This window comes from Mobula hypostoma, chromosome 10 (assembly GCF_963921235.1).
Source record: "Mobula hypostoma chromosome 10, sMobHyp1.1, whole genome shotgun sequence".
NCBI lineage: Eukaryota > Metazoa > Chordata > Chondrichthyes > Myliobatiformes > Myliobatidae > Mobula > Mobula hypostoma.
In genome coordinates this window covers 76,019,625-76,032,674 of record NC_086106.1, presented here as the reverse complement: position 1 = coordinate 76,032,674, position 13,050 = coordinate 76,019,625, and the positions used below count along the sequence as shown (strand labels likewise).

General features: G+C 41.5%; 1 protein-coding gene across 3 annotated transcripts in view; it reads left to right on the top strand.

Annotated features, from left to right (window-relative positions):
- The window catches only part of dacha (dachshund a), a 396,346-nt gene that overhangs the window by 267,284 nt on the left and 116,012 nt on the right, over window positions 1-13,050 (top strand). The window contains exon 4 of one of the 3 annotated variants that reach the window (XM_063060635.1): window positions 12,215-12,370. The exons of the other annotated variants lie outside the window; for them this stretch is intronic. Within the exon in view, the coding sequence (XP_062916705.1) occupies window positions 12,215-12,370 (156 nt within the window). The remainder of the gene's footprint in view (window positions 1-12,214; window positions 12,371-13,050) is intronic. 3 annotated transcript variants of the gene reach the window in all.

The following is a 13,050-nucleotide window of genomic DNA, read 5'->3' as shown; positions in this document are numbered from 1 at the left end:
CTGGTTCAGGAGCCTGATGGTTGTAGTGTAATAACTGTTCCTGAACCTGCTGGTGTAGGACTTCAGACTCCTGTACTCTTTTACGATGCTAGTAGTGTCACCCCCTACTCTGAAGCTTTATTTCAGATGATTGACAAGTTGGGAGTGCTTAGTAATAACATATGAGCCAGAAATACTCTGCAAATTGTGAGTACATATTTCCCAAGTGCATACAAAGCAAAGCCCCAAATTAAACAAATGAAGGACAGTGGTAATTAGGAAACAAAACCAGTTGAAGATTTCCTGTATTTGCTCTAACTAATCAATTTGTAAACCTAATGGGTCTAAATATATTTTTTCCCTGCTTTATTTAGAATGATCAAAGGCATTACTCCTCAAAATTTCCTTACTGTCATTTGCTGTAGAAATTATACAGATGATCACAGCTCACAAAAAGAACAAAACGCAATGACCCTGAATCTGGATATCTGATGTCACCTAAAACTCTTTAATGTCAATGATGTGTATCTCGAAGCTTTTACAGTTTGTACCTTCAGCTGTTCACGTAAGTGTGTGTGTGTGTGTGTGTGTGTGTGTGCGCGTGTGCGCGCGCGCGCAGTTTAAGATGAATTGGAATTCCACTGATTGCAACTACTGATTCAACCTGCTTTGTAGAACCATGCTTACTTTAACTGGTAAATGGAAAGTAATACCCTTGATGGATTTATGCATTGAGGACCTGTGCCCATTTGTTCAGAATAATAGTTGCTGGTACACTGGGGTCTAATTACTGGTAACCATGACCTGTAGCTCATCTAGAAAACTGGAGAATGAGGCATGGCATCTTGATGTTAAGTATTATAATTAGTGTAAAGATCCAAAACAATACAAGTGGGTCCGAGGCTAGCATCTATCAGTTGTTGGAAATGCACAAAACTACTGACTATACACATCACATCAAAAATTTTTATGAGCTGGATTTTTTTCATGGACAGACAATACAAGATTATGCAACACAATCTCCATGCATCTAAGATCCAAATGAGTTTCTAGGACGCCAAAGCTTTTTTCTAAATGAGTATTTTTCAGGGACGGTTAAGGGCTTGAGTACAAAGAACGGTAGAATAAAGGCAGAAGTATGAACTGGCTTCCTTTTATCTGAGGAATAGTTTTAAAAAGGACGTTCCCTTGAATTGGTTTAGTTGTTCCAATTTATTGAGAAAAACATGTTTTTCAATGTTTCTGATGTTTTTATGCAGACCTCTGTAGGTTAAATATCACAATATAATCCAGGTTTGATCATTAACTTCATTATTTGAGAAAATCTTTGATCAATATTTATTCATGTTGCTTTTGAACTTCTTTGCTGGCTTCTGGACTTTCAAGTTATTTGGATAAATGTAACTGAGAGCAACAGCAACTGAAGTGTTTGCCTCCATTTCCAGTTTCTGGGGGAAAAAAATACAAAGTATAATGACGTTCTGCTGCCACACACATGAAATACTGGAGGAACTCAAAATGTCAGGCAGAATCTATGGAGGAAAATAAAGAGTCGACATTTCAGGCCAGTTGACAGTGTATTTTCTCTGAAGTAGCTGCCTGACTTGCTGAGTTCCTCCAGCATTTTGTATGTGTGTTCAAAATTTCCAGCATCTGCAGATTCCCTTGTGTCTCTGAAGCTCTGCTGCACATTTAACTGTAAAGGGCATAACAAAGCCGTCATCACTTGCCGTGCTTTATTCTGGGGCCAGGTTTACAGCGGGCTTTCACATCAGTGCATAATGTTGTGAATCTTGGACTGAATACAATGGCCAGATCAAGCACTGATGTGTGTAGTGGTTCCACAGAGAATTGCCAACTATCCGCCCTACTTTCAACATGTTACTGACTAAGCAAAAGTTGGAGACCTACAGGAGGTAAGATGCCAGTGCGATGGTCCTCTTATTCTGCTGCTGGACCCAGAAGCAAAGTGCAATAATCACTCAGCATCTGGCTTCTCAGCTTTTCAGCCAAGCCTTTCTGACTTACTGTCATTTGAATGGGATTGACAACCTTCATTAAAAAGGACAAGTTCAAGTTAAATTTTGTGTTCAATTTCACTTTATATTTTTAGTACAATAGTTTAATGTACTTTACATTTATAATTTTAAAAATTTTACCATCTCCAACTAAACTAGGGACTTCATTGTAGCATAGCAGTTAGTGTAATGCTATTACTGCACCATCAACATGGGTTCAATTCCACTGCTGACTGTAAGGAGTCTATTATGTTCTCCCCACAACCGCTTGTTTCCTCTGGGTGCTCCGGTTTCCTCCCAAATTCCAAACAAGTCTGGGTTAGTAGGTTAATTGGTCACTTGGGTGCAATGGGACTATCGTCCAGTGGCACTTAAATGTGATGAAGTGCTTTGAATGGTTGATGATGAAACATATCGACTCCTGTCTGAGAAGTAACTTGGATTTGCTCCAATTTGCCTACTGTCACAACAGGTCTATAGCAGATTCCATATCATTGGCTTTTCAATCAACCCTGGAAAATCAGGACAGCAAAGATGCATACATCAGGATGCTCTTTATCAACTACAGCTCTGCATTCAGTACCGTCATCCTCTCAGAATTCATCAATAAGCTTTAGGACCTTGGGCTCAATACTTGCTTGTGCAATTGATTCCTCCATTTCTTAACTTGTAGACCCAGTCAGTTTGGATTGGCAATAACATCTCCTCCACAATCTCCATCAGCACAGATGCACCATAAGGCTGTGTGCTTAGCCCCGTGCTCTATTTGCTTTCAACTTATGTCTGTGAAGCTCAGCACAACTCCATTGTCATACTTAAGTTTACTGATGACACCATTGTAGTTGGCCGAGTCAAAGGTGGTGAACAATCAACATATTAGATTAGATTATGAGGACACTCAGTCCTCGTTTATTGGCATCTAGATATGCATGCATTAAGAAATGATACAATGTTCCTCCAGAGTGATATCACAAAAAAAACAGGACAAACCAAAGACTAATACCAACAAGACCACATAATTATAACATATAGTTATAGTAGTGCAAAGCAATACCATAATTTGATAAAGAGCAGACCATAGGCATCGTAAAAAAAAAGTCTCAAAGTTCCGATTGACTCCCGATAGTCCTGATAGCAGGTGGCAAAAGGGAGAAACTCTCCCTGCCATAAACCTCCAGGCACCAACAACTGTCAATGCATTGGAGGCACCTGACCACAGCCGACTCTGAGTCTGTCCGAAAACTTCAAGCCTCCGACCAGCCCTCCGACACCGAGCACCATCTCTGCCGAGCGCTTCAACCCTGTCCTGGCCACCGAGCAACAAGCAAAGCTGAGGACTCGGGGCCTTCCCCTCCGGAGATCCTGGATCACACAGTAGCAGCGGCAAAAAAAAAGGCATTTCAGAAGTTTCTTCAGTTGTTCCTCAGTTCTCTCACTTCTGTGTCCATCAAATCAGGATTGTGCACGGCACCCTACTTGACAGATTACAGATATCATTCACCGAAGTGGCCACGCAAGCTGCGTCGCGTCGCCATCTTCTCCTCCATACAGGAGGGAAATTGAAAATCTGGCTGAGTGGTGCCACAACAACACGCTGTAACACAATGTCAGCAAGACCAGTGAGCTGATTTTGACTTCAGGAGCAGGAATCCGTAATTTCATGAGCCAGTCCTCATCAGAGGATCAAAGGTGGAGAAGATTAGTGACTCTAAACTTCTCAGTGTTGTCATTTCAGAGGATCTGTCTTGGGTCCAGCACGTGCCATTATGAAGAAAGCACGACAGCATCTCTACTTCTTCGAAAGTTTGCAAAGTTTTGGCATGGCTTCTAAAACTTCGACAAACTTCTATAAATGTATGGTAGAGAATATATTGACTGGCTGAATCACAGTCTGGTATGGAAACTCAAATGCCCTTGAACGGAAAATTCTACAAAAAGTAATGGATATAGCCCATGGGTAAAGCTTGCCCCATCATTGAGCATGTCTACACACGAAATGCTGTCACAGGAATGCAACATCAATCATCAAGGACACCCACCACCAAGGTCATGCTCTCTTCTCACTGCTGCCATCAGGAAGAAGGAACAGGAGCCTCAGGACCCACACCACCAAGTTCAGGAACAGTTATTATCGCTCAATCATCAGGCTCTTAACCCAGAGGGGGATAACTTCACCGAACTGCTATGGATTCACTTTCAAGAATTCTTCATCTCTGATTCTTGATATTTATAGCTTATTTATTTTTTTTTTTGTTAATTTTCCTTTTGTATTTGCACAGTTTGTTGTTTTTGCACATTAGTTGTTTGCCTGTCCTGTTTGGGTGTAGTCTTTCAATGATTCTATTGTGTTTCTTGGACTTACTGGGTAAACCCTCAAGAAAATGAATCTCAACGATGTATATGGTGACGTATATGTACTTTGATAATAAATCTACTTTAAGCTTTGAATTTATTTGGGTTGCACAGTCCCATTGAGCCAAAGGCCATTTACCCTGCTGTATCTCTGCGTTTGAATGTCAGAGATGTCAAGGTGGATCTTGGAAACAGAGCTGAAGATTTCATTACCTGGCACCAGGTCCACATTCATAGCCATGGGTATCACAGGGGTGAATGTGAGCTCCACCCTGATCCACTGCATTGTGTTTTGAGTGGTGATTTGCAGACAGGCAGAATCAAAGTGTACATCAACTTCTAAAGATTCTGTTGTGGTCACAACATTGATACTTAACTCAACATTTGTTCATAGAAGATATGACCTCATCACTTAAATTAAAATCATTACAAAATTTATTACAAAGCATTTTTTTTGTTTCAGTATGAGACTGAAGATCCAGCAGTTAAAGTTATGCTACTTTGTTCAGATTGCTTATCAGCCAATAAGTGCCTTCCTATTCATAAGTAGTGGCTTTTTAAATTCTGAGCATGTATTAATTTTCAGTATTCATGGTTTTCTATACAGTAGGACATAACATGCATAAATTTGAATCAGAAAGCATTCTGTTGAACTATGTTATCCAATGCAGAAAGGCCCTACACTTCTATCATCAAGATATACAATTGTTTCTCTAGTTATTACAGGGATTACCACCATTATTCTATATGGGTCTATTCTAAGCATTAATTGCTCTGAAGAATTGTTTTCCAACAAGGCTTCATTCTGTTACTCCATGTTAGAATCAGAATCAGATTTGGTATCATTGCCTTGTATGAGCAGTACAGTGCAAAGACATAAAAGTACAGTAAATTCCAAAATAAATAGTGCAAAAACAAGAATAATGAGCGTGTGTTCATGGGCCGCTCAGAAATCTGATGGTGGAGGGGAAGAAGCTGCTCCTGACACTTAGGATGCTTGTCTTCAGTCTCCTGTACCTCCTGCCTGATGGTGGAAGCAAAAAGAGGGCATGCCACAGATGGGGAGGGTCCTCCGCGATGAATGCCACATTCTTAAGGCATTGCTTTGTGAGGATGTGGAGAGAGTTGTGCCTAAGATGGAGATGACTGAGTCAGTAACCGTGTATAGTCTCTTGTAATCCTACGCATTGGAACCTCCATACCAGGCCCTGATGCATCTCGTGAAAATGCTCTCCACCTTACACCTGTAGAAGTTTGCGAAGAGTCTTTACCAACATGTAAAGACTTCCTCAAACCCTTAACAAAGTTGAGGTACTGGTGTGCCTTTTTTGTGATTGCATCAAAATGTTGGTCCCAGGGTAGATCCTCCAAATTGTTGACACCTTGGAGCTTGAAAGCTGTTCACCCTTTCCACTTCTGACCACTCAAGGAGGACTGCTATGTGTTCTCCAAATTTCCCCTTCCTGAAGTCCAAATCAATTCCTTGGTCTCGCTGACATTGAGATGAAGTTGTTGTTGCAACACCATTCAAATAGCTGATCTATCTCACTCTTGTACACATCGTCCTCACCATTGAGCGTTACCAACAACAGTGGTGCCATTGGCGAATTTATTGACGATGTTTGAGCTGTGCTTAGCCACATAATGATATGTGTACAGAGAGCAGAGCAGTGGGCTAAGCACATACCCTTGAGGTGTGCCTGTGTTGATTGTCCGGAGGCCCAGATTTCGAAGTTTTGCAGTTAATACAGAAGGGAAGATGGTATTGAACGCCAGACTAATCAATAAAACAGCAGGCAGATGTATGTTTTGATGTTGTCTAGGTGTTCCAAAGCAGAGTGGAGTGCCAATGAGATCGCTTTTTGTTGTAGACATGATGCAGTGGTGAATTGTGTGAGTCCTTGCCTGGAGTGGAGTTAATTCTACCCATGACCAGCCTCTTGAAGTTCCTCATTATGGTAAATATGATTGCTATCAGTTGATCATCATTGATACAGCTCACCCTGCCCAAGCGGAATGCTACCCTTTTAAAGTAGGTGGGAGCCTCAGACCGCAGCAGTGCAAGGTCTAAATTTCTCTCTGCCTCGGTAAAGCAGAGAGCACAATCAAGGATCCCACTCTGGTCATTCCGTCTTATCCCCTCTCCTGTCAAGCAGAAGATAGGAAAGGCTGAAAGCACGTACCACCAGACTCGACAGCTTCTACCCCATTATTATAAAACTATTGAATCGTACCCAGTGCAATGAGATGGGCTCTTGACCTCACAATCTATCTTATTATGATCTGGCACCTTATCGTCCAATTGCACTGCACATTCACTGTAGCTGTTACATTTTATTCTATATTCTGTTATTATTTTACCTTGCTTTACTTCAGTACGTTGTGTAATTTATTGATCTGTCTGAACAGTATGCCAGACAAGCTTTTTACTGTACCTCGATGCATGTAACAATAATAAGCCAATACTAATACCAGGTTGAAGATGTAATTGAACACAGCAACCAGTTAGTGAGCACAGGTTTTTAGTAACCGGCTTGCTATACAGTAGGCTTAATGCTTTGTGAGGTTTTACCCTCACAAAGGATGTTCTGACATCAGCTTCCGAGACAGATCATGGAGTTGCTGGATGCTGTGGGGTTTTGCACTGGTGTAGTGTTATCCCTCTGGTTACACTCAGAACACTGTTACCCAACTCTTGATGTAACTCTTTATGTCTTCAACAAAGTACAAAATTTATTTATTATCAAAGTATATACATCTCACCATATACATCCCTGCAATTCATTTTTTTGCCGGCATACTCATTAAATCCAAGAACCATAGTAGAATCAGTGAAGGACCACACTTTAACAGGTCAGACAAACAACCAATGTGCAAGACACCAAACTCTGCAAATACAAAAGAAGAATCAATAAGAATAAATAGGCAACAAATTTCGAGAACATGAGTGAGTCTATAGTGATGGGGCAAGTGAAGCTGAGTGACTTTATCACTACTGGTTCAAGAACCTGATGGTCGAGGGGTAATATCTATTCCTGAACCTGGTGGTGTGGGTCCTGAGGCTCTGTATCTTCTTCCCGATGGCAGCAGTGAGAGAAGAGCGTGGCCTGGGTGGTGGAGGTGCTTGATAATGGAACTGCTTTCCTACGAGAACACTCCATGTAGATGTCCAATCCAAGATGGTGTTGGTGAAACACAGCGAATTGCTGCAGGCTGCTTACAAAACTTCAGCAGCCAGAAGTACTAATAACTTTGCACTTTATTGCAAGTCAGACATAGAACTGTCCAGTTTCATACGTGGACTAAATGTTAACCTACCATGAAAGGTAATCTATTGTTTTTTTAAGGTCATAAGGTTATAATTAATGCAGCCTGACGATATCACTCTGCAAGCATCCAGTGAATTATGGATGTCAAGGTGACAGCACATTTGCCTCAGGTATTTACCAAAGCCATTAGTGTTGCTGTAGGCACTCTCTGCCTATTAAGAATGTTCCCTTATGTAATAGTCAGAACTCTACAGAGAAGAAATTTAATTCATATTATCATTGAAAATAATCAGTCTTCAAATCTGTAATGAAAAACACCACCTGCTTGTTTACCCACAGATCTCTCTCTGCATAATGAGCAATCTCATGCACATTGATTTTAAGATTTCTCTATTACCCATTTAATGTGTTCTCATTTTAAACATGATGCACCAGTACGTAATAAAAATATTAATTTCCAACATGACTACTGCACTGAGTATTACCAGTACATTGTGTTCAAACAACTGAATGGATATATTATTATAACACTTACATAATTGGAAGAAGATTGCAAAAGAGAAAAAAGTTGGGGCATCTTAAACAATTTATATCACATGATAGAACACATTTCTTTGATCCAGTACATTTATAAGTCTAGACTATCATAAAAATGTGAATAATAGAAAAATCCTGATGAATATTAAATTAGGTTATTATTTATTACGGTGCCCACTATAGTTGTTATAGAAATAGTAACGCCATTCACATAAATTTTGCTTTGTGATGACCAGATTTTGTTTGGAGGTATTTTCAAGTTTTACCATTGCCAGTATTATTTGCTATAAACATATAATTTATATATGGGAAACACTTTGGAAAAGATGCACATTTTCCATTCTGGGAATTTTGCAGAATAGACAAAAAAAAACATTACTTTTGGTAATACTAACCACTGAAGAAGAAACTCCATATCACAATACTTAAATTTATCTGGTTTTTCATAATGTTAATACAAACAGTTCCTATTAATGTTGCCCACTTAGTGTACAAACATATATAATTAAAACAAAGAGCATCTTGGTGTGCGTATGGCAATTTGCCAATACACCGGCACCACAAAACAATGCTATGTGTCAAACAAAGGTCATATCCTGTCTAAACTGATTGCCGTTATTTCAGAGAACATGCATTTCATGGGCTATTTAGTAAAAGTTGCCAAAAGCCATTCAAATATAATGATTTTGTAAAAAGGAAAATGTAATGATGGAGAGAATTGTAGATTTGGACAGGACTTATGGATAACTGATATATCAGTGGTGCTGCCTACAGTTATGTTGTATTGCTAGATTATCAGGTGCTGGGAAGGACATGTTCCTATTTGTAATGCCAGAATAAGAAGGTGGGGGAGGGGAAGGAGGACAAGCTGGTAGTGGTGGGTGGGGTGGGGAAATAAAGGAATAAGTTGGGAAGGAATAGGTGGAAAACCAAAGGGCTGGAGATGAAGGAATCTGGGAGGAGAGGAGTGTCGACCATAGGGAAAAAGGATGGAGAAGGGAGGTGGTAGGCAGGTGAGGAGAAGAGGTAAGATGCCAGAGTGGAGAATTGAAGAGGAGGGAAGAGGAGGGGGGAAGATTCCAAAAGCTTAAGAAATTGATGTTTATGCCATCACATTGGAGGATGCCTAGTTGGAATATGAAATGTTGCTCCTCCAACCTGAGAGTGGTCTCATTGTGGCCATGGACCAATGTGTCAGAATGTGAAGGGGATAGAAATTAAAATGATTGGGTCTGCTTTTTGTGGATGGAGTGAAGATATTCATCACGGTCCCACAGTTTGTATCGAGTTTCTCCAAGGTAGAGGAGGCTGCAACTGGAGCTCCAGATACAGTGGATGACCCCAACAGATTTGCAGGTGAAGTGTTGTCTCACCTGAAGAACAGTTTGAAACCCTAAATAGAGGTGAGGGAGGAGGTGAATGGGCAGGTGCAGCACTTTGGCCACATGCAGGGTAAGTGCTGGGAGGGAGATATGTGGGGAGGGATGGACGAGGGAGCAATCCCTGTGGAAAGCGGAGAGTTCAGGGGTGGGGGAGATTAAGATGTGTTTGATGGTAGGAACCCTTTGGAGATCATGGAGGTCGCAGAGAATGATGTGTTGGATGCGGAAGCCCATGCAGTGGTAGGAGAGGACCAGAGGAATTCTATCCCTGTTAAGACAGTGGAAAGATGGGGTGGATGTCCAGGAAATGGACGAGATGCGGGTGAGGGCACCATCATTGGTGGAGGAAGGGAAATCTTGTTTATTGAAGAAGGAGGTCACCTCTGATATCCTGGAAAGAAAATCCTTATCCTGGGAACAGATGCATTGGAGACAAAGGAACTGAGAAAAATGTCTCAAACAACAGGAATTCTGCAGATGCTAGAAATTTAAGCAACACACATCAAAGTTGCTGGTGAACGCAGCAGGCCAGGCAGCATCTCTAGGAAGAGGTACAGTCGACATTTCAGGCTGAGACCCTTCATCAGGACTGGTATTTTTAAAGGAAACAGGGTGGGAAGAGGTTTAGTCAAGATAGCCATGGGAATTGGTAGGTTTATATAAGATATTGGTAGATGGTTTATCTCCAGAGATGGACACAGAGCGATCAAAAAAGGAAGAGAGGTTTTAGAAATGGACCAAGTGAATTTAAAGGCAGGGTAGAAGTTGATAAAACTGTCAAGCTCAGCATGGGTGCATGAAGCAGCACCAATGCAATTGTCAATGTAGCACTGAAAGAGTTGTGAAGAACTACTAGGGAAGGCTTGGAACATGGACTGTTCCACATAGCAATGGAGAGGCAGGCATAGCAGGATCCCATCTGGTTGTCCATGGCTACACCCTGAGTTTGGAGAAAGTGGAGCAGCCAAAAGAGAAATTGTTTAGGGTGAGAACCAGTTCCACCAGACAGAGAAGGGGAACTGGTCGGATCTGTTGTCAAGAAAGAAGCGGAGAGTTTTAATACCTCCCTGATGGGGGATAGAAGTGTATAAGTGTCTAGTCGCTTTGCATGTGGGATATGTTCCAGGTACAGTTCCATGTTCCAAGCCTTCCCTGATAATGCTCCCCAACTCACTCTGTGCTACTTTGACAGCTGCACTGGGGCTGCTACATGAACCCACTCAAGCTCGTCAATGGTATCAATTTTGCTTTGAACTTCCACCCTGACTTCCCACCCCTTTCTTGATCTCTCTCTGTCTCTCAAGATGCAGAAAAACTGTCTACCAATATCTTTTATAAACCTACCAACTCCCACGGCTATCTTGACTATACCTCTTCCCACCCTATCCCCTGTAAAAATGCCATTCCCTTTTCACCAATCTTTTGTCTCTACTTCATCTGTTCTCAGAATGAGGCTTTCCTTTCCAGGACATCAGGGATGTCTTCCTTCTTCAAAGAACAGGGCTTCCCTTCCTTCACCATTGATGCTGCCCTCACCCACATCTCCTCCATTTCCCAGACATCCATGCTCACCTCATCTTCCTGCCACTTTAACAAGTATAGACTTTCTTTTGTCCTCACCTTCCACTCCATGAGCCTTTACATCCAACACATTATTCTCTGCAACTTCCACCATCTGGGTAGCCTCCATCCTGACGGCATGAACATCGATTTCACCAACTTCTGGTATTTTTATTGTCTGTCCCTTTCATCTTCAATTCCCCACTCTAGCCTCTTACCTCTTCTCCTCACCTGCCGATCATCTGATCACCTCCCCTTGGTGCAGCTCCTCCTTCCCTTCTCCCATGGACCACTCACCTCCTCTCAGATCTCTTTTTCTCTGGCTCTTTGCCTTTTGCATCTTCACCTCCCAGCTTCCTCCTCCGTCCACCCTCTACTCTGTCCTCCTTCTCCTCCCCCAACCTTCTTTTCCTGGCATCTTCTCCCTTTCTTTCCAGTCGTGACGAAGGGTCTCAGCCTGAAATGTCGACTGTTCATTCATTTCCATAGATGCTGCCAGACCTGCTGAATTCCTCCAGTATTTTGTGTCTAATCCTCTGGATTTCCAGTTTCTGCTGGATCTCTTGTGTTTAGTCTTTAACAAAACTCCACTTTACATTGCTGAACGAACTCCAAATGTTCTTATTAATCTTCCAGCAGATCCCAGTCCAAAACCTCATACAAGTTATTTGTGGATGACTATTGAAAGCACTCCAAACTTGGAGTGAAAGTGAAATTATATCAGATGATGAAATGTTATTTGAAGAAGCTTAAAAATCCATTTGATATCAAAGTCTCAGCTTCTGAAAACAGATTGAAAAAGAGATAACTTCAGTTTTTATGGCGCATGAGTCAACTAATTTAAAGTCTACTTGCTGTCAGTGTTATGTTGCCTGTTTGCACATAACATATTGGAGTCACTGCTGATAAGTACAACACTATAAACAGAAGATGTTATGATAGCCCTCAGATAATTTATATACCTTAAAAGTGTTACCTTACACTCTTTGTTTCATATCCACACATTGCTTCAACTGTACCCATGAACCCGTCACTCAGTCTACCAAGAAAAGGAAGCATGTATTTTTCAGTGGGGTTTAATTACCTAATTTATGATCCATCTGTTCATGCACTTCAGGTGGATGTGAATCTTTGTGGGACAAAGTGAAACTCCAGTCACTCACTACCACAGGGTCACAGCATGTAGCCAACCATGCCACACTGTCTGCTCATCACAATTTTGCAGCCACATACCTGCTTAGCCCACTCCAGCAGAATCACCTTATAGCCAACAGTAAGCATAGTCTGCATACAACTGTTTTTTTTTCTTTAGGCTTGCAAGGGCTTGCTAGTGTTTGCACGTGTGTGATGGTGTTGGACAACTACTGCAAAGTTAGGAACTTAGTGCACTAAAGCATATAATGAGGCAGACATCCCACCCTGCAAAAATACATTTCAGGGAGGTAGCAGCCCCACCCCCCACAACCCCATACCCCCTCCCCCTCAATCGACCTCCAAGGGTGTATGTAATTGTTTAGTGATTTTGTCTAATCTGTAAACCAAGTTGGATATATGCAGAAAATGTGACATCAAAATATGTACTTATATTATCATGTTTATTCTATTACAACTTTAAGCAAGTCTACAAGAAGTTTGGCCTCATCACGTAGGACATCAATAGAGTAGCTCCTTAGCAGCTAGCCAGCTAGTTTAAATAACATTAGCTATGCTAGGGAACGAATGACACCTGTTAAGCTCACCTCAACATGTCTTTTACATTTTAACCCACCATGGGCAATAGAAAAGTCACTGCTGCAAACAGTGCAGCGAGCAACACTGTCATTATTTTTGAGGTCGACTGTAAAGCCCACCTACAGAGAAAACTGGTAGGTCTACTTAGCATGAAGAGAGACCAATCGGGATGCTCGCTCTCCCTCTCCCTCTCAAAAAAATCGATTTCTGGGATCGTTATAT